General features: G+C 54.7%; 3 protein-coding genes and 1 long non-coding RNA gene across 6 annotated transcripts in view; all 4 read left to right on the forward strand.

Moving 5' to 3' along the window:
- The window catches only part of LOC111939223 (G protein-activated inward rectifier potassium channel 4-like), an 8,054-nt gene extending 5,265 nt beyond the window's left edge, over positions 1 to 2,789 (forward strand). The window contains exons 2-4 of one of the 2 annotated variants that reach the window (XM_086861275.1): positions 463 to 684; positions 796 to 1,981; positions 2,213 to 2,789. In XM_086861275.1, the coding sequence (XP_086717401.1) occupies positions 508 to 684; positions 796 to 1,981; positions 2,213 to 2,547 (1,698 nt within the window). In that variant the 5' untranslated portion in view covers positions 463 to 507 and the 3' untranslated portion in view covers positions 2,548 to 2,789. Of the gene's footprint in view, positions 1 to 462; positions 1,982 to 2,212 lie in introns of both variants that reach the window. The other variant, XM_086861276.1, reaches the window with a different exon arrangement.
- A 1,047-nt stretch (positions 2,790 to 3,836) lies between these two features.
- Positions 3,837 to 14,077, forward strand: UBE4A (ubiquitination factor E4A). 2 transcript variants are annotated; one of them, XM_023941332.2, is made up of 20 exons: positions 3,837 to 3,972; positions 4,097 to 4,261; positions 4,372 to 4,548; positions 4,734 to 4,846; positions 5,432 to 5,584; positions 5,695 to 5,854; positions 6,020 to 6,222; positions 6,438 to 6,629; positions 7,455 to 7,788; positions 8,080 to 8,206; positions 9,149 to 9,456; positions 10,033 to 10,165; positions 11,152 to 11,339; positions 11,426 to 11,526; positions 11,647 to 11,760; positions 12,049 to 12,223; positions 12,349 to 12,529; positions 12,725 to 12,872; positions 13,097 to 13,254; positions 13,408 to 14,077. In XM_023941332.2, the coding sequence occupies exons 2-20, from the start codon at positions 4,138 to 4,140 to the stop codon at positions 13,547 to 13,549; spliced, it is 3,231 nt and encodes a 1,076-aa protein (XP_023797100.1). In that variant the 5' UTR covers positions 3,837 to 3,972; positions 4,097 to 4,137; the 3' UTR covers positions 13,550 to 14,077. The 2 variants fall into 2 exon arrangements, with proteins under 2 accessions (XP_023797100.1, XP_023797099.1); XM_023941331.2 differs by having other exon boundaries at positions 3,872 to 4,261.
- Positions 14,078 to 14,198: 121 nt separating this feature from the next.
- ATP5MG (ATP synthase membrane subunit g) lies at positions 14,199 to 15,463 on the forward strand. Its single transcript, XM_086861340.1, has 3 exons — positions 14,199 to 14,358; positions 14,555 to 14,715; positions 15,285 to 15,463. The coding sequence occupies exons 1-3, from the start codon at positions 14,295 to 14,297 to the stop codon at positions 15,381 to 15,383; spliced, it is 324 nt and encodes a 107-aa protein (XP_086717466.1). The 5' UTR covers positions 14,199 to 14,294; the 3' UTR covers positions 15,384 to 15,463.
- A 780-nt stretch (positions 15,464 to 16,243) lies between these two features.
- On the forward strand, positions 16,244 to 16,502 carry LOC147649503 (uncharacterized). The gene is made up of 2 exons (XR_015278905.1): positions 16,244 to 16,300; positions 16,384 to 16,502. It is a non-coding gene; the product is annotated as an uncharacterized LOC147649503 (long non-coding RNA).
- Positions 16,503 to 16,899: the final 397 nt, after the last annotated feature.

A 16,899-nucleotide genomic window follows, 5' to 3' on the forward strand; every position in this document is an offset into this window, starting at 1 on the left:
TCCCATCACGTCTCCCCACGGGCACCGGCTGGATTCAGCCTGTCCCGAGGAGCCCGGCTCTGGGGTCTGCATCTCTCTCACAGGCTGTCCTTCCTCCGCACCTAGGGGCCATCCATTTCTGCTCGGAGCGTCTTAGAGAGCCGGCACTACCGCCACGGCCTGGAACAACTGTGGAACAGTGCCTTAGGCGCTCACCCGGAGCTTGCCGGCCGCCGGGGCTGCTTCCCACCGGAGACGAATGCCTCCTTCCCCGGCCTTGCAATGCAATTATGGCCCCTAATGGGCTTAGCCATCTGGAGCCAGCCCGCAAGCACCCGGCACAGCTCGGGAGCTGGGACATGCTTTGCTGGGCAAGGGGAGCCCCCCTCCAGACCCCGGCCCCTGGGGCTGCGGAGAGGGGCCGGAGCCCCAAGCTGCTTTCCGTGTCCGAAATAACTCCCCGCTTTGTCTCCCCCACGGCAGGACCGAGCGCCCAGCACAGGGCTGAGCGCCCGCCCCGGCGCCGCCATGGTGCTCCCGTGCGCCCGCAACAGCGGCGGCGCCGGCGGCTGGCTGCCCCCCGAGGAGCCCCGCGGCCGCAGCAACTCCATCCCCCCGGCACAGACCCCCACGGCCAAGCACATGCTGGCCTACCTGCCCCGGCCGCCCACCGACACCAGCCGCTACGGCACCTTCCCCCAGAAGGTATGGCTCGCGCCCAGGCTCTGGGGCATCCTCGGCACACGGTGCCACCGGGTGCTCGCGGTTGTTGTCGGAGGCGATCTCTCACCGACGGGCTCCTTTCCCCCCCCGCAGCCCGACCTCCCGGCCGCCCCCGGGGCTCTGGTGGAGGACGGCGGGAAGCCGGCCGCCGCCACCAGTGCCAAGAGAGGCACTCCGATGCCAAACTACCCATCCGCACCCCGGCACAGCGGCTTTGTCCCCGGTGAGCCATCCCTGCCGCCGAGCCGCGGGAGCCTGACCACCCAGCACCACCGTGGCCGGCCGTCCTGGTGCCCACCGCCTGCCCCGCAAGAGCCAGGTGCCCGCTTGTACCCACTGCACGCGCTGAGCGTGGCCAACATCCCCAACTCGTCACGCGGCAAGACCTCCGCCCGCAGCTCCACCATTCCCACCCCAGAGGGGCTGCAGAGCCGGCGCTGCAAGCTGCTGGAGGAGGACAGCCCCATGGTCCAGGCCGGCAAGCGGCAGCGGCAGCGCTATGTGACAAAAGTGGGCAAGTGCCAGGTGAATCTGGGCAACATCCAGGACAAGAAGAGGTTCCTCTCAGATATCTTCACCACCATTGTAGACCTCAAGTACCGGTGGTTCCTCTTTGTCTTCATGATGTGCTACGTCATCACCTGGGTGGTCTTTGGCTTCATCTACTTCTTGGACGCCTGGGTGCGGGGTGACATTGGGCACCAGGGTGATCCCGAGTGGGAGGCGTGCATCGAGAACGTGGATGGCTTTGTCTCTGCCTTGCTCCTCTCAGTGGAAAGCCAGCGGACCATTGGCTATGGCACTCGGATGGTGACAGCCAACTGTGCCGAGGGCGTCATCCTGTTGATAGCACAGTCCATCGTCGGTTCCATGATCGACGCCATGATGGTTGGCTGCATGTTCGTTAAGATCTCCCGGCCCAAGAAGCGTGCCCAGACCCTCATCTTCAGCAAGAACTGCGTCATCTCCCGCCGGGACGAGAAGCTCTGCCTGATGTTTCGTGTGGGGGACCTGCGGGAAAGCCACATGGTGGATGCCAAGATCCGGGCAAAGCTGATCAAGTCCCGTCAGACGGCCGAGGGGGAGTTCATCCCCCTGGAGCAGTCAGAACTGAACCTGGGCTATGACACAGGGGAGGACCGTCTATTCCTGGTGGAGCCCCAGATCATCTGCCACGTCATCAACCATCACAGCCCTTTCTGGGACATGTCAGCCGAGTCACTGCGCCGGGAGCAGTTTGAAATCATCATCATCCTCGAGGGCATCGTGGAAGCCACAGGCAAGTGGTCTGGGGTGGGGGGGTCAGGGTGGAGAGGGGTGGCTCCCCTGGGGTCTTGGAGATGCTGGGCAAAGCTGGGCCCAGGAGTGACATGACATGGAGTGGCAAGAGATGCTCGGGGTCAAAACTGTCTCCAGTGGGTCATGGGTGATGCAGGGCTGGAAGCCCCTTGTTAGGCAGCAGGGGGCTTCTTGTGGCACCCAGCACAGCTCAGCCGTTGTCTTGCTGCAGGAATGACGTGCCAAGCCCGCACCTCCTACACAGAGGACGAGATCCTCTGGGGATACCGCTTCGAGCCCTGCATGTCCCTGGAGAAAGGCGCCTTCCAGGTGGACTACAGCCGCTTTGAGATGACCTTTGAGGTGCAGACACCAGCAGCCAGCGCCAAGGAGCTGCACGAGCTGAAGGAGCTGGAGCAGCAGGAACACTCCACACTCAGCCTCTACTGGGACCACCTCCTGCAGCCCTGCGCGCTGCCGGGACCCAGCGAGGACGCGCTGGTGGGGATGAGTGTCCCCAGCAGCGTGGCTGAGGGCATCCGGGATGAGCGAGAATTCCCTGCCTGAGCTGCTCCGGGGACCTTGGGCCACCCGGCCGTGCCCCGGCCCGGCTGGTGCCCGTGGGTGCCCCACGCCAACAGTGCCATAGCCCTTTGTGGGCTGAGCCCTTTGTGGGCTGAGCCCTTGTGCCCTCGCCCCACGTGTTCCCCCGGCTGCAGCCAAAGGGCATTATTTTTGTTAAGCTGTTCTTTTGTAACAAGGAATACAAGGCGTAACTAGTGGGCAAGTAAAGGCTGTTCATGACAAAACCAGCCAAGCATCAGCCATGTTTGTTCTGGAGGAACCCTTGGCGGGGTCTGGTCAAAGAAGAGGCAGAGCCCAGAGCCCCCCCAGTGCTTTGGGCTTGGTCCTGCAGCACTTCACAGACGCTGACATAGCCCCATGTCCCCGCAACAGCCCAGACTGCCCCCCCTCCCTGCCTGACATGGTGCCCAAGGACTCCTCCAGCATGGTGCTGCAAGAGGTTGGACATGGTGTAGTAGAATTAAATTAATATTGTTACAGGAATGACATCATTAGAGTCACCTGCAGCACAGGCAGTGCCTGGGCCTGAGCCAGGGGCCTGGATTGAAAATAAACTAAACAAAATCTGTGTATGCAGGGTCTGGCAGGGCTGGGGACTCTCCCTGTAGTCCCCAGCCAGCTTTGCCTCAGGGCGTGTTTCGTGGGTTGCAGAATAACCCTTCGGATTTAACCCCCTTTGTCCACCTTTGCTTCTCCTCTGTCACCCCACCTTTGTATCTCCCCATAGAGTCCTGGGCAGGGTATTCCCTGACCTCACCTGATATCTGTCCTGCCAAGAAAGGTGAGAAGGGTGGGATGGAGCAGCTGGGGGGGCCCTGGGGCCAAGGTCAGCCCAGCATAGAATGGATGGATGGGGAGTGTAAAATAAACATAAACATCGGTGTCCCTTCACCACAGCCCCTGCAGCTCCAGCCCAAATCCACTACAAACTCCCTGCACAAGAAAAGGTTTAAAAAAAAAAAAAAAAAAAGCAAAAAAAAAGAGCTGAAAACAAGTGTTTGTAGGTGTGAAGATAATAAGGGTCAATATGCGCGTTGATTTGATATAAAATCATGATTTGCATATTAAGCAGTTGATTTACATATCGTTAATATTCAAATGCAGGCCACTGTGGCGAATAACAAACACAAACTTGGTTATTGCACAGACGGTCGCGTTTCACAGCACGGGATACGCTCGGGTCCCACCCAGCCAGGCTGGATTCATGTCCCGGTCCCGGTCCCGGTCCCGGTCCCGGTCCCCGCGGGGCCGCAGGTGTCGTTCCCCCTCCCGTCCGCCAGACGGCGCTGCCACCGCTCCCACCCGCGCTCCATGAGTTCCGCCTCTTTGCTTCACTTCCGGCGCGCCGTGGTGGCGTAAATTGTTGTGCGACGCGGTGACGCGCAGAGCACTCCGGTGGCGGCCGAGGTGGGAGCGGCGGGAGCGGAGCGGGAGTGGGAGCGGGTTGGGACTGAAGGCTCCGCACCGAGCGGGACAAGTCCGCCGCGCCCGGAAGAACGGGCTCGGGCCCTGACGACGGCCCTTCCCGCAGCCTTGCCCTGGCTCACCCGTATGGCGCGGCCCTGAGGGGAGATGACCGACCAGGAGAACAACAACAGCATCTCCAGCAACCCTTTCGCCGCCCTCTTCGGCTCCGTCGCTGCCGCCAAGCACTTCGCTGCCATCCAGAAGCAGCAGCAGCTGCGGCAGCTGACAGGTGGGAGGTCGAGGCTGGCCCTGGGGCAGGGGTCGGCCCTCGGGGAGGGGGCGAGGCGGTCCGCTTGGGCAGGAGCTCGCCCCCGCGACGCTGAGGGCCCTGTCATGCAGGCGAGGAGACGTCCATCAGCCAGGATGACTCCGACAACAGTGTCTCCGAGAGCCTGGATGACTGCGACTATTCGGTGGCCGAGATCAGCCGTTCATTCCGCTCGCAGCGAGAGCTCTGCGAGCAGCTCAACATCAACCACATGATCCAGAGGATTTTCCTCATCACCTTGGACAACAGTGAGCCCGGAAATCCCCTGGTTTTGTGGGGGGTGCGGTACAGGCTGGGGCAGCTCTGCATGTCGGGTTTCTCTGACATGGGAGGGGACGGTGCCAGCTGCAGCAGCTGGGGCTGTGTTAGGGGCAGGTCCTGCCTGCAGGTTCCCTGTCCATGTAGGTGGAACAGGTCCCTCTGCCCTTCCCAGGTGACCCCAGCATGAAGAGTGGGAATGGGATCCCGGCACGCTGTGTCTTCCTGGAGGAAATGGCCGCAGACCTGGATGACCAGGACTGGCTAGACATGGACAATGTGGAGCAGGTAGGGATGCCTGCCTGGGACCATCTGCAGACTTTGGCCACTGGTTGAGTTTGTTTTCTCAGAATGTACATATGATGTATCCCAAATCCTTTTCCAAAACATGGCATGCCACTCGTTGTTTTGCTGGAAACGTCCATGAGATTTTTGGGATATGAGAAAATATATTTTCTCATATCCCAAAAAGTGTAGAATTTGGGGAATCCAGCTCTTCCTCCTGGAGGCTGCAGGAGTTTGCTGCCCTGCAGGTCTGTGTGGGTGGGAAAGGGAAGAAAAGCCAGAGAAGTCAGTCAACAGTGTCCACGCACACACTCATCTAAATTTGCAGCTGTACCGGTCGTTTCTGCTGAGGATTTCAGTGGAAATTGTTTCTCTTGGGGGTACTGTTATTCCATTGGGGACTGGAGGATTTGCTTAGGCCAAAAGTAGCTGAGGGTTCTCACTCCAGCACTCTGTTACTTGATGAGGGAAAGCGAGAGCTCTTCCTAGCAGGAATCAATTAGCCTGTGTGGTGAGAAGCTTCCTCCTCTGGAGGATCAGCTCTGTGCTGGGGCTGTGTCACTGTATCCCATCTCTGCTGGTGCCCAGGCCCTGTTCACCCGCCTGCTGCTGCCGGAGCCCGGGAGCCATTTGATCCACATGACCTCTGCCAGCACCCAGAACCTCTCTGCTGACCGTGATGCCGGAGAGAGGCAGATCCTGCGCTACCTCTATGCCTGCTTCCGCAGGGCACGGGAAGAGGTGGGCACAGGCTGCTGAGGAGGAAGGCAGCTCTGTCACCCAGCTCTGGAGTGACCGAGCTAAAGTTGCAATGACCGGGGCCCCAACATTGCCTTGTTCTCCTTGCTCAGATAACCAAGGTCCCGGAGAATCTTCTGCCCTTCGCAGTGCGCTGCCGCAACCTGACAGTGTCCAACACGCGTACTGTCCTTCTCACCCCAGAGATCTACGTCAACCAGAACGTGTACGAGCAGCTGCTGGACCTGATGCTGGAGACGCTAAGAGGGGCACGTAAGTGCAGCCAGGTTGTGCCGCTGCCTCAGCGCTGCAAAGCTGCCCTGCAGCATCATGGAGTTGGGAGAAGCTTTGGCTCCCCTCGCTGCCAAAAGAGCGGGTGTGTTTGGGTCAGTTTTGCTGTTGGAGCACTGTGAATAACAGCCTTGTATCTCTTGTCAGAGTTTGAAGACATGACCAAGTTCCTTGAGGAGGTCATAGAAGCCTTAACGATGGAGGAGGAGGTGCGGACATTTGGGGAGGTCATGGTTCCCGTGTTTGACATTCTGTTGGGGAGAATCAAGGACCTGGACCTCTGCCAGATCCTGCTGTACACATACCTTGATGTGCTCCTCTACTTCACAAAGCAGAAGGACATAGCAAAGGTGGGTACCTTGGCTTAGGCAGGAGCTTTTTGCAGGGGAACATTTACAAGACCTGACCTGCAGAGGCCAAACCAGGAGTGTGGTGTAACAACACCTGATGTGTGTACTCACACCCCTCCTCTCCTTTCTCATAGCCTGTCACAAACCAATCAGTTTGTTGTGGTTTCTTACTGGGATCTTGGACAACTGTCAGCATGTCCTGATGTGTTTCCCAGGTTTTTGCAGGCTACATCCAGCCCAAGGATCCCAGCAATGGACAGATGTACCAGAAGACTTTGCTTGGTGCTGTTTTAAATATCTCCTGCTTGTTGAAGACACCTGGCGTGGTGGAGAACCATGGCTACTTTCTGAATCCATCCCGATCCAGCCCACAGGAGATTAAAGTGCAGGAATCCAACATCCATCAGGTGGGAGAAGCAGGGCAGTTCTGTTTACTGTGGTGTTAGTGGCCTCTCATTGCCTGAGGGTTCAAGACATGATGTGTGGCTTGAGTTCCACCACTGCTTCAGGAATAGCCTGCCTTGCAACTAGGCACATCCCAAAACTGCCTTGAATTCTCCAGCTGGAGCATGGAAACAGTTTTCCCAGCTGCCTTGGGTGGTTTTAACCCAAGTCTTTGTGTGTTATCAAAGTTTCTTCAGCTTTTGGAAAAAGGGTGTGTGGTCCTGGTAGAACAGACATAACTTGAGGTGCTACCTGGAGGTTATCTACCTCAGGTGTAGTAATCACCAGGGAGTAGTTTTCAGTACCTGTAATTAAAACACTAATTGATTCCCCATTTGAGAAAGTGACAAGCAACATTCTTTCTCATTATGCAAGTAAATTTCTTCCACAGAGGAATACCACTAGGAATGTTCCAGTAGGTCAGGAGTGAAACGTGAGGATGCAGGATGTAAATACAGGAGTGAACTGGGGTGTAGAGGTCATCCCTGAGAGGGGCTTTCCCACTTAGGAGTTCTTTCAGGCTGTCAAAAACAGGCTAAGAATTTTGGATTTACTCCATATGAGAATAAATTGTCTCAGCTGTGCGTTTGAAGACATCCCTAACTGTTGTTTGCTGCTTGTCCCAGGATTTGACCTGCTTGTAAAACCTGTGTGTGATATGTGATTTATGGGGTGTACTGAGGAGCAGGACATGGTCTAGAGCCAGAAAGGGTCTGATAGCTGTAATATCAGAGAGGCAAAAGAGCAACCCCCAAGGATTCATTCATCTGTGTTGTTTCCTCTAACAGTTCATGGCCCAGTTCCATGAGAAGATCTACCAGATGCTGAGGAACCTGTTGCAGCTGTCACCAGAGACAAAGCACAGGATTCTCTCCTGGCTGGGAAACTGCCTCCATGCAAATGCAGGCCGCACCAAAATTTGGGCTAACCAGATGCCAGAGATTTTCTTCCAGATGTACGCCTCAGATGCCTTTTTCCTCAACTTGGGGGCTGCCCTCCTGAAGCTGTGCCAGCCCTTCTGCAAACCCAGATCTCCAAAGCTGCTAACCTTCAACCCTACCTACTGTGCTCTGAAGGAGTTGAACGAAGAGGAGAGGAGGAGCAAGAATGTACACATGAAAGGTACACCTAAACATTGTGGACTAAATATAAGGGAATTGGACACCTAAACATAAGGGAATGGGAAAGGGAACCTCCTCAGGTCCCCACTTTACCCAGTAGTGCCCTCTTGGATGCCATTAGCGTTAGGGGAGAATTAGAAGTGTGACTAGAGAGGTACAAGAAGAGAGCTGAATACAAATAGAACACTGGATCACCAGGAGCCCTTTTGTGTCCTTAGGAGGGATTCTCTCAAGCCCTCTCCTCCCCAGCACTGCTGGGTAGGACCTGATGCAGAGATGCTTTTCCTTACAGGTTTGGAAAAAGAAACATGTTTGATCCCTGCTCTGAGTGAGCAAGAGCCGCAGTTTGCAAACAGTTACAACCTGGTGACGGAAAACCTGGTGCTCACACAGTATACCCTGCACTTGGGGTTTCACAGGTACTTGCTTTCAGTTGCCCTGGGGCTGTTTTCCACCCATGTGCAGCTAAAATACTCTGAACACAGGGTAGCTAGCTGAGCTGCTGCATGAACTTCAGCCTGTCTGACTGCAGGAAGAAATTGTGCTCACATTTTTACTAATTAGGATACACTCGGGCTTTAAACAATCTTTGTGGGTTTTGAGTCTCAAATCCCCTTGGCCTTTCTGCAAGTGTTTTATCCTAATAAAGGAGTCTTACAGGTTCCATGTTATTTACAGGCACCAATAGCCAAGTGCTGGGTAGGTTCCATTCCCCCTCTCCTTGGGGCAGGAGAGGTGCGCTGGCACCTCCCTTCACTACTAGAGAGCATCCAGGTGGCAGAGCAGCTGCCCACTGGGAGTGACCTAAACACCCTGATAGCTGGGCTGTATGTGAAACAGCAATGTGAGGTAGCTGTCAGCATCTAGGAGAGGATTTTCTGGACACCAAAACGCTCTGTTTTGCACGCCTTCCTTCTGCAAATCGTTGCCTAGATACTGTGAGGTCATGGCTGATCCAAGCAGAGTCCCCTTCTGGTTTATTCTCTAAATATAGACTTTGACAAAAAAGTTACTATGCAAGTGGCTTGTTGCTGGGAAACCAAAGTGTCACCTTGCAGGCGACTAGGCCGCGTTGCATCCCTGGCCTCAGTGACCCAAGGGAGCTTGGTGCTGCAGAGGGTCCTGCCATGTCCCCAGGCCACTCTGCAGGTGCCATGGTCCCTCACAGGGTCTCGTACCCTCCCAGGTCCTGCCCGGGCTTTCCCCAAGGTGTCCCATTGCCAGAGCCGCGGACAGAGTACCCGCAGGAAGTTATCTGAATCTACCAGCACAGAACAGTCTCCCACCAGCTTCTGCATTGGTGTGGCAGGATGTCTGTCTGTTGTCTGTCTCAGCTCCCCCTTGCCTCCTTTCCCGGGCAGGTTGCACGACCAGATGGTAAAGATAAACCAAAGCCTTCACCGCCTGCAAGTAGCATGGCGAGAAGCTCAGCAGAGCTCCAGCCCCGCTGCTGACAGCCTCAGGGAGCAGTTTGAGCGCCTGATGACCATCTATCTCTCCACCAAGACGGCGATGACGGAACCACAAATGCTGCAGAACTGCCTGAACCTGCAGGTGTCCATGGCAGTGCTGCTGGTGCAGCTGGCTGTGGGGAACTGTGGGACAGAGCCACTGGAGCTGACCTTCCCGCTGCCGGAGGTGGAGCACAGCGCACTGGCCTACGTGCCAGGTGAAACCATGGGTCCTGCTGGGGGTCTGTGCCAACACCTGCCATAGATGGGCACTGGAAGAGCTGCCTGAGCAAGTGCTTCCCTGTCCAGGGCAGGACACGGTGCTACCACTGACACTGTGCATAATATTCTCTCCCAAAAGGATCACTTTCAGAGAATTTGGGGCTGTTTGAGGGGCCATACTTAGGGTAGTGAAACTGCTGACCTTTAAGAAGTCTTACTCATTGGCAAGTGGCAAGTTCTACCATGATTAGTATTTTCTGTATGTGTAAACTCTTTCTTCTGGGACCTGCTTCAGGATTCTTCCCTTTGGGGTTGTGTAAGAGTGTCATTAGCAGACAGATGCTGGATTCACCCCATAAGTGACCTGATTTCTGGGGTCAGAGGGGAAGTGAATCCCGGGTGTTACTCAAGCCATCAGGCTGGGCATCCTTCTCCACGGCAGGTTCTAATACAGCTTGTTAATTACCAATACTTAATCAGCATCAGGGTGATGAGGGGAGTGTGCATGGGAGGCTGGAAAAGGGCAAGGTGAGCTGCTTGGGGAGAAGCTCAGCTACAATCTCTGTTTGCAGAGTTCTTTGCCGATAATTTGGGCGACTTCTTCATTTTCCTGCGGCGTTTTGCTGATGACATCTTGGAGACTTCTGCTGATTCCCTGGAGCACATCCTTCACTTTGTTACTGTTTTCATGGGTGATGTGGAGAGGTAGGTTTAGGCCTGTTGCAGAACACCTGCAGTGACCGAGAAATTGCAGAGCTGTCTTGAGGCTTGGTTTGTGCAGCTGCAAGCAGGTTGATCTTTTTGGAACAGCTGAATTCTGCCTGCAGGAGGCACAAAGGGAACAAAGGCCTGCCTGGATGCCACAGGCTTCATGCAAGGTTCAAATGGGATTTGGCGCTTAAATATTGGTTGTATGATGCAGAAACCTCATCAGCTTACAGCCATTTTGTACTTGTTAAAGGGAGCTCCTGATCCCTTTGATTGATTGATTGATCTGTTGGGAGTGTCTCTATGATGTCCACTCAACAGAATTGAGTAGTTCTATTTATCTTCCTGATATCACCCTGCTTTCTGCATTTCTGCTGTTCATTCATTTACACTTGTGTGTAAATGCAGTGAGCTCCTGGCAGCAGCAGATGGACATTCCCTGTGGTAGGCAGCTCTCATTGTTCCTGCTGTCCTTGGGAGATGGAGGCTGTAGTTCTTCCTGGCAGTCCCCTACAGCATCACCTGGGGCAGGTGGTTTGGCTTCTGCCCCACAGGTGCAGGAGAGGTATACTCTGACCTCAGTGCTTGGTGATGGACAGCAGATGCAGCAGGCAAAGCACCTGGATTTGCAGGGTAAAAAGGAAGCAGGTCTATGAGCAGTAGTAAAACAGGTTGGATGGCTGGTGGGGTTTGCTTGGGAGCTCCAGGTGAGAAGCAGGCATTGGGCTGTGAGTGGGAGAACTGCTGTGGGAGGGGTGAGAGCAGCATCTTGGTTATTCCCACACCCTCTGGCCTCTACCTGAGATTCCACTGTGGCATGGAGTCTGTGCAAGTGAGTGCCGATCCAGGGCTGGCTTTGCAGACAGGTCTGCAGCAATCAGGCACTCGAGCATGGATGAGCACAGCTCCTGGAGTGATTCCTGAACAGCTCCATTCTGCACCATGGCTGTGCCATCCTGGATTTGCTTTGTTTTCTGTTGCAGGATGAAGAATCCTCACCTGCGAGCCAAGCTGGCTGAAGTGTTGGAAGCTGTGATGCCTCACTTGGATCAGGCTCAGAACCCACTCGTCTCGAGTGTGTTTCATCGCAAGCGAGTGTTTTGCTCTTACCAACATGCTGCCCACCTGGCCGAAGCACTCATCAAAGTCTTTGTGGATATTGAGTTCACAGGTAAGTGCAGAGTGGGAAGTGCTCTGTTCCCTGTGTAGCACTTGTGGGGGACTGTCCATTTGAAAGGTTCTTTGGCTTGTGCCCAGGTGACCCACACCAGTTTGAACAGAAGTTCAACTACCGCCGTCCCATGTATCCCATCCTGCGGTACATGTGGGACACAGATTCCTACAGGGACAGCATAAAGGTGAGGCGAGAGGTGCATGTCACTCCATGTGAGTGTGCAGTTCACACGGAGGGTCACATGGCTCCATGTCCTGCCACTGGGACTGTGCTGCAGAATTCGCTGTTCTCCCTTTCCTTTTAGGCTCTGGCTGATTATGCCTCAGAGAACCTGGAGGCAATGAATCCCCCTCTCTTCTTGCGCTTCCTTAACCTGCTTATGAACGATGCCATTTTCCTGTTGGATGAAGCCATACAGGTAGGGTTGAACTCGTGTTCCGTCAGCATCACATAAACAAGTTCTCATTTCCTTGATGCAATACAAGCCTTCAGAACGGGACCAGCTTACCTGGCCCCTGCCTGGTGAGTCTCTGCAGTAGGTACTATGCAGGAAGCAATCCCAAGATGGTGTGGCCAATGCCCTAGGAGAAGGGGTGAAGGCACAGATAAGATGGATGATATGGATGTTGCCTGACTGGTTTTGAGCATTTCTGGACCTCCTTGGTGTCGACAGCCACCCACACACCCCATGTGTTCTGTCTTGCAGTACCTCAGCAAGATCAAAGTTCAGCAGATTGAGAAGGACCGAGGTGAGTGGGACAGCCTGTCCCCGGAGGCTCGCCGCGAGAAGGAGTCCAGCCTGCAGATGTTTGGTCAGCTGGCGCGTTTCCACAACATCATGTCCAATGAAACCATTGGCACTCTGGCTTTCCTGACTTCAGGTAGGGAAAATGGCCCCTCTTGCCTGCCTGGACCTAGAGAAGAGCCCTGCCAGGAAATTGGTTTCAGTGTGGTCAGATCAGGATAGAATTGCTGTGAATCTGCAAACTGTTGTTTTCCTTTCCAGAAATCAAGTCCCTGTTTGTGCATCCTTTCCTTGCCGAGCGCATCATCTCCATGCTCAACTACTTCCTGCAACACCTGGTTGGGCCTAAAATGGGAGCTTTGAAGGTGAAGGATTTCAGTGAGTTCGACTTCAAGCCACAGCAGCTCGTGTCTGACATCTGCACCATCTACCTAAACCTTGGGTAGGTGATGAGGGGAGTGAGCCTGTTGGTGGCAGGAGCCATCTTGGTGATACCAGGGGGAAAATGCTTAATCACACTCAAGCTTTTCTTTAGCTTTGAGTTCTTTGCTATGGGAATGTGGCTGCTGTGGGGACTGTTTGCAGCCCTGACAAATGGGGATTCTTATACCTTTCTCTCACGTAACCTGTGGTGCAGGGATGAAGAAAACTTCTGTGCCACAGTCCCCAAGGACGGCCGCTCCTACTCACCGACGCTCTTTGCCCAGACCGTGCGGGTTCTGAAGAAGATTAACAAGCCTGGAAATATGATAGTGTCTTTTAGTAACCTGGCTGAGAGGATCAAGGTGAGCACTGGAGGGAATTTAACATACAAAAAAAGAGCTGATTCCCTTTGTCCTTTTCCCTCTGTGTATTGCTGCATCCTTGCTGTGGAGCTGGATTTCTGGGAGTGGAGCTTTGTCCAGGTGGGGGCAGCTTGGAAGGTGCCCTGCCTGCACAGACCTGTAAATGCTCCCTGGTCTAAAAAGAACAGAGAGTCCGAATCCTCAAAGCCACGTGTGCTCCCTAGTCTCTTGCAGACCGGCAGCAGCAGGAAGAGGAGACATATGCAGATGCCTGTGATGAATTCCTGGATCCAATCATGAGCACTCTGATGTCAGACCCCGTGATCCTGCCCTCCTCCCGTGTCACCGTGGACCGATCGACTATAGCCCGACACCTCCTCAGGTGTGCAGCACAGCCCTCATACTCATACATAGATAATTTTGGGCATCTATTTCACATACCAAATGACTCTTCCTGGCCTCTTTTTTTTTTTTTTTTTTTTTATCTCTAGCACTGGGAGTGTCCAAGTAATTTCCTCGATGTTTTATTTTTCAGCGATCAGACAGATCCTTTCAATCGGAGTCCCCTCACTATGGACCAGATCAGACCAAACACAGAACTAAAAGAGAAGATCCAGCAATGGCTTGCAGAGAGGAAAAAGCAGAAGGAGGAGGAGCTGGAGGACACGCTGAACTGAAAAACAAGATCTCATCTTGAAATCTCCAGTCAGGGGCAAGATCACAGCCATGCAGGGCGAGTGGCTGGAGCTGCCACCCTAATGATGACCACATTTAGTGCATTGCCACCACCTTTGGAGTCTCTCCTCAGACCTTCCCTGACAGCCCTTGTTCTCTCTTTTCCTTTCAAGACTCTCTCTTTAATACTAAGACTTCCCACTGCACTACAGCTTTGAGCCTCAGCCTCGGGAGAAGAACACAGCCTTCTCATGATGTGGTGCCCTGGCCCTCTATTTACCTGCTCTTTGTGTTGGCCACGTTCTTTTCCAGCAACACCAAAAGCCTCCTTCTGTTCCGTGTTTAAACTGTAACCATCTTTCACTTCGTGAAAGCAATGCCTCCATCCATTCCCAGAGTGGAATGGAGGGGGGATCAACAGGAGGGGGACGTTTTGCCAACTTGTATGTGCCAGGGGTGTAGCAGGGTTTACTTCCCCAATGAGTGTTGAGAACGGTGGGCGTTGGAAATTAAACGCAGAGATCATCTTACAGCTGGTGATGGAGGTCTGGCGGTGCCGGGAGCTGTAGAGAAGCGTCTTTGGGCTTGGTCCAGACAGGCGCGGTCTGGGCACCGTGCGGGTCTCGAACCCGGGGATCCGGCCCCGCCCCGCCCCGCCCCGCGCATGCGGCCCGGGGTCCTCGCTGCGGGCTGCCCGCGGCGAACGCCGGCTGCGGTGACCGGCGGTGACATTGAGCGCGCGCAGCGATGGCCAAGGCCGCACAGGGGCTCGTGCAGCGGCTCGTGCAGCGCGGGCCGGAGCTGATCGGGGGTGAGGGCCGGGAAGGGGGACGGGCTGGAGGGAGCGGGATCGGAATGGGATGGGCTGAGCTGCGGGGAGCGAGAATAGGCCGGCGGGAGCGGAGGGGACGGGGAACAGGGCTGAGGAGAGCGGGGCTGGGCCCGGGGAGGCCTCGCGGCTCCCGCCGATGGGAAATCACCGTCCGCTCCGGTCCCCCTCCCCGCAGCCGCCGTGACGTACTCGAAGCCGCGCTTGGCCACGTTCTGGTACTACGCCAAGGTGGAGCTGGCCCCCCCGACCCCCGCCGAGATTCCCCGGGCCATCGACAGCATGAAGGGCCTGGTCAGGGCCTTCCAGAGCGGCCGTCTGGCACAGCTCACCGTCAAGGTACCGGCCGGGACGGGATGCGACGCTGCCCAGGGACAGCTCCTGGCCAGCCAGGACCTGCTCTGCTCCTGCCCTTGGGAAGTGGGAAGCAGTGGGAACTGTTGTCAACGCCATATGAAGTGCAGGAAATTCAGGGCCCCCGGAGTTCAAAATGTTTTATTTCAACGGCTTTGCTTTAATTATTCCCAGCCTGGAGCAGGCAGTGGTTGTTCCCCTCTGATCCGATCGTTTTCTGTCACAGGGAAGTGACTGTCCGTAGGTGGCTGAATGAGCCCGGCCCTCTGGATCGGCTGTGTCATCGGTTGGCCTTGAAATTACTGTGTTTCCCGTGTGTGGGCTAAGAAATTATCCTTGAAAGGGCTGTAAAAAGCCACGAACAACAGCTGTCAGTGTACTTAATGTTGTAGAAAATACCTGTGATGGGGCATGTTGAGAGGTGGCCAAGCACAGCAAACACTCTGCTGCACTTCTGGATTTTTGCCTTGGGAACTGGTGGCCGGCATGGATGTGGGAGTGGGGGAGGAGCTGTTGTGGGAGTGTGGGTCTAACCTGTGGCTTTTTACTTTCAGGACGCACTGAGGAATGGCCTGGTGGCCACGGAGGTGCTGATGTGGTTTTACATTGGGGAGATCATCGGCAAGGGCGGCATCATCGGCTACAATGTGTGAACACTCACTTCAGCAATGCCAGCGGTGCCACGGTGCTGGGTCTGTAATGGGGTTTGTGACAATAAAACTAGGAGCCCATATCGAGCTGTTGTCATCCTTGTCTGGCACTCTGACAGGTGCCAGCTTGTCCTAGGGGCAATGCTGGCAGGGATCAAGAGGGATCTAAGGGCCAGTCCCAAGGGTGCCAGAGCTGCTTTAGTGACACCACTTTTGGTTACCCGAATTCTCTCTACTCTGGGACACTCACTGTGCCCCAACTGTGTCTCCAGGGGAGGTTTGAGAGCCCCAGAATCAGAGGCTGCAAAGGGGAAACATTCCATTTGTTCCTGAATGCAATTCCCATCAGCTAGTGGAAACCAAAACCAAATTCCAGTACTTTTTACATTATCAAAAGCAATTTCCATGGCTTATTCCAAAAAGAATGTAGCATGGTTACAGGCAGCTATTTTGGTTTGCTGTCTGACTGGTGCAGTGGAAGCCTGTGTAAGTAAGCAGAGCTTTGCTGCATGTGTCAACCGGCCAAAGGTTGAGCTGTCTAGGGTCTTACCACCTTGCTCATTGTCAGCCAGCTCTTGCAGGATTTTCTACAAAACCTGATGAGTGACCTGTGCTCTGACATGTTCAGAAAATAATTTGTAGGAGTTCTCTGAAGCTAGCAGCCTGTTTTTACTGTCTTAGAAGATGGTTTTAGTCAGCATTGCTCCTTGTTGATACTGTTGTTATCTTGGCTGCTCCTTTGCTCTTCTGGGTGTTGTGCACACCAGTGACTCTACAGGCCCCTAGCCCTCAATGACCCCAATGTTTCTGGGGTGACTGTGCCAGTAGCACATAATTTGCTCTTTTCCCCGCAGAAGAACTGACCTTCTCAGCACATCATCTCAGCAAGAGGCCTTGTGTGCTTCTGACAGGGAGTGCAGGTGAGCTCACACACTCCAGACATGGTAACCAGCAGGGTGTTCATGGTATGGATGGAAACCTTTCCTTTTTTCTTGTTAAAAAGAAGGGTTCCTGCCCCAGCAGCTCTGAGTCACAACTGGTCACAGGTCACTTCCATGCCACGGATGGGAAAACTGAGATTCAATAAACTTCTGCCAGGGAGTCTGCAACAGGAGCAGCCACTGGATCTGTGTCCTGTGCTTGCTTCTCCCACCAGCCTGGCCAGGACACCATGACTGCCTCGCATAGCCCTCCTCCCAGTGCTGGGGAGGGTTTAGTGATTGCTCAGCCCCAGCAAATCTGACCAGGGCTGCAGCCAAATGGTCTGACTGAGCAGGGGTGAATAATAGCCTTTATAAAATAACTTTTTGCTCCTGTCATCACAAACCTTTCACCCAGCAGGTAGGGAGACCAGTGAGGGAATGGGCCAGGCCTGTTGTGAGATTCTGCAGCATATGTTCCCCAAGGAGAGGGAGATCACACATGGGATGTAATGTGTGAGCTTGACTGGAAGGAGGGTTCTGAACCCAAGAGAACCTGATTGAGAGCAAGGCTGTCTGATCTGGCTCCAAGACCTGCC

Source organism: Cyanistes caeruleus, chromosome 23, assembly GCF_971803275.1.
Source record: "Cyanistes caeruleus chromosome 23, bCyaCae1.hap1.1, whole genome shotgun sequence".
NCBI classification, from domain to species: Eukaryota; Metazoa; Chordata; class Aves; order Passeriformes; family Paridae; genus Cyanistes; species Cyanistes caeruleus.

What these genes read in the sequence shown, in the direction of transcription:
- ATP5MG (XM_086861340.1), top strand. Translation starts at nt 14,295, where the DNA reads ATGGCCAAGGCCGCACAGGGGCTCGTGCAGCGGCTCGTGCAGCGCGGG. An exon ending in CGGGCCGGAGCTGATCGGGG is followed by an intron (nt 14,359 to 14,554) that starts GTGAGGGCCGGG and finishes CCCTCCCCGCAG; the next exon opens with CCGCCGTGACGTACTCGAAG. An exon ending in TGGCACAGCTCACCGTCAAG is followed by an intron (nt 14,716 to 15,284) that starts GTACCGGCCGGG and finishes TTTTACTTTCAG; the next exon opens with GACGCACTGAGGAATGGCCT.
- UBE4A (XM_023941332.2), top strand. Translation starts at nt 4,138, where the DNA reads ATGACCGACCAGGAGAACAACAACAGCATCTCCAGCAACCCTTTCGCC. An exon ending in TCCGCAGGGCACGGGAAGAG is followed by an intron (nt 5,585 to 5,694) that starts GTGGGCACAGGC and finishes CTCCTTGCTCAG; the next exon opens with ATAACCAAGGTCCCGGAGAA. An exon ending in CAAGAATGTACACATGAAAG is followed by an intron (nt 7,789 to 8,079) that starts GTACACCTAAAC and finishes TTTTCCTTACAG; the next exon opens with GTTTGGAAAAAGAAACATGT.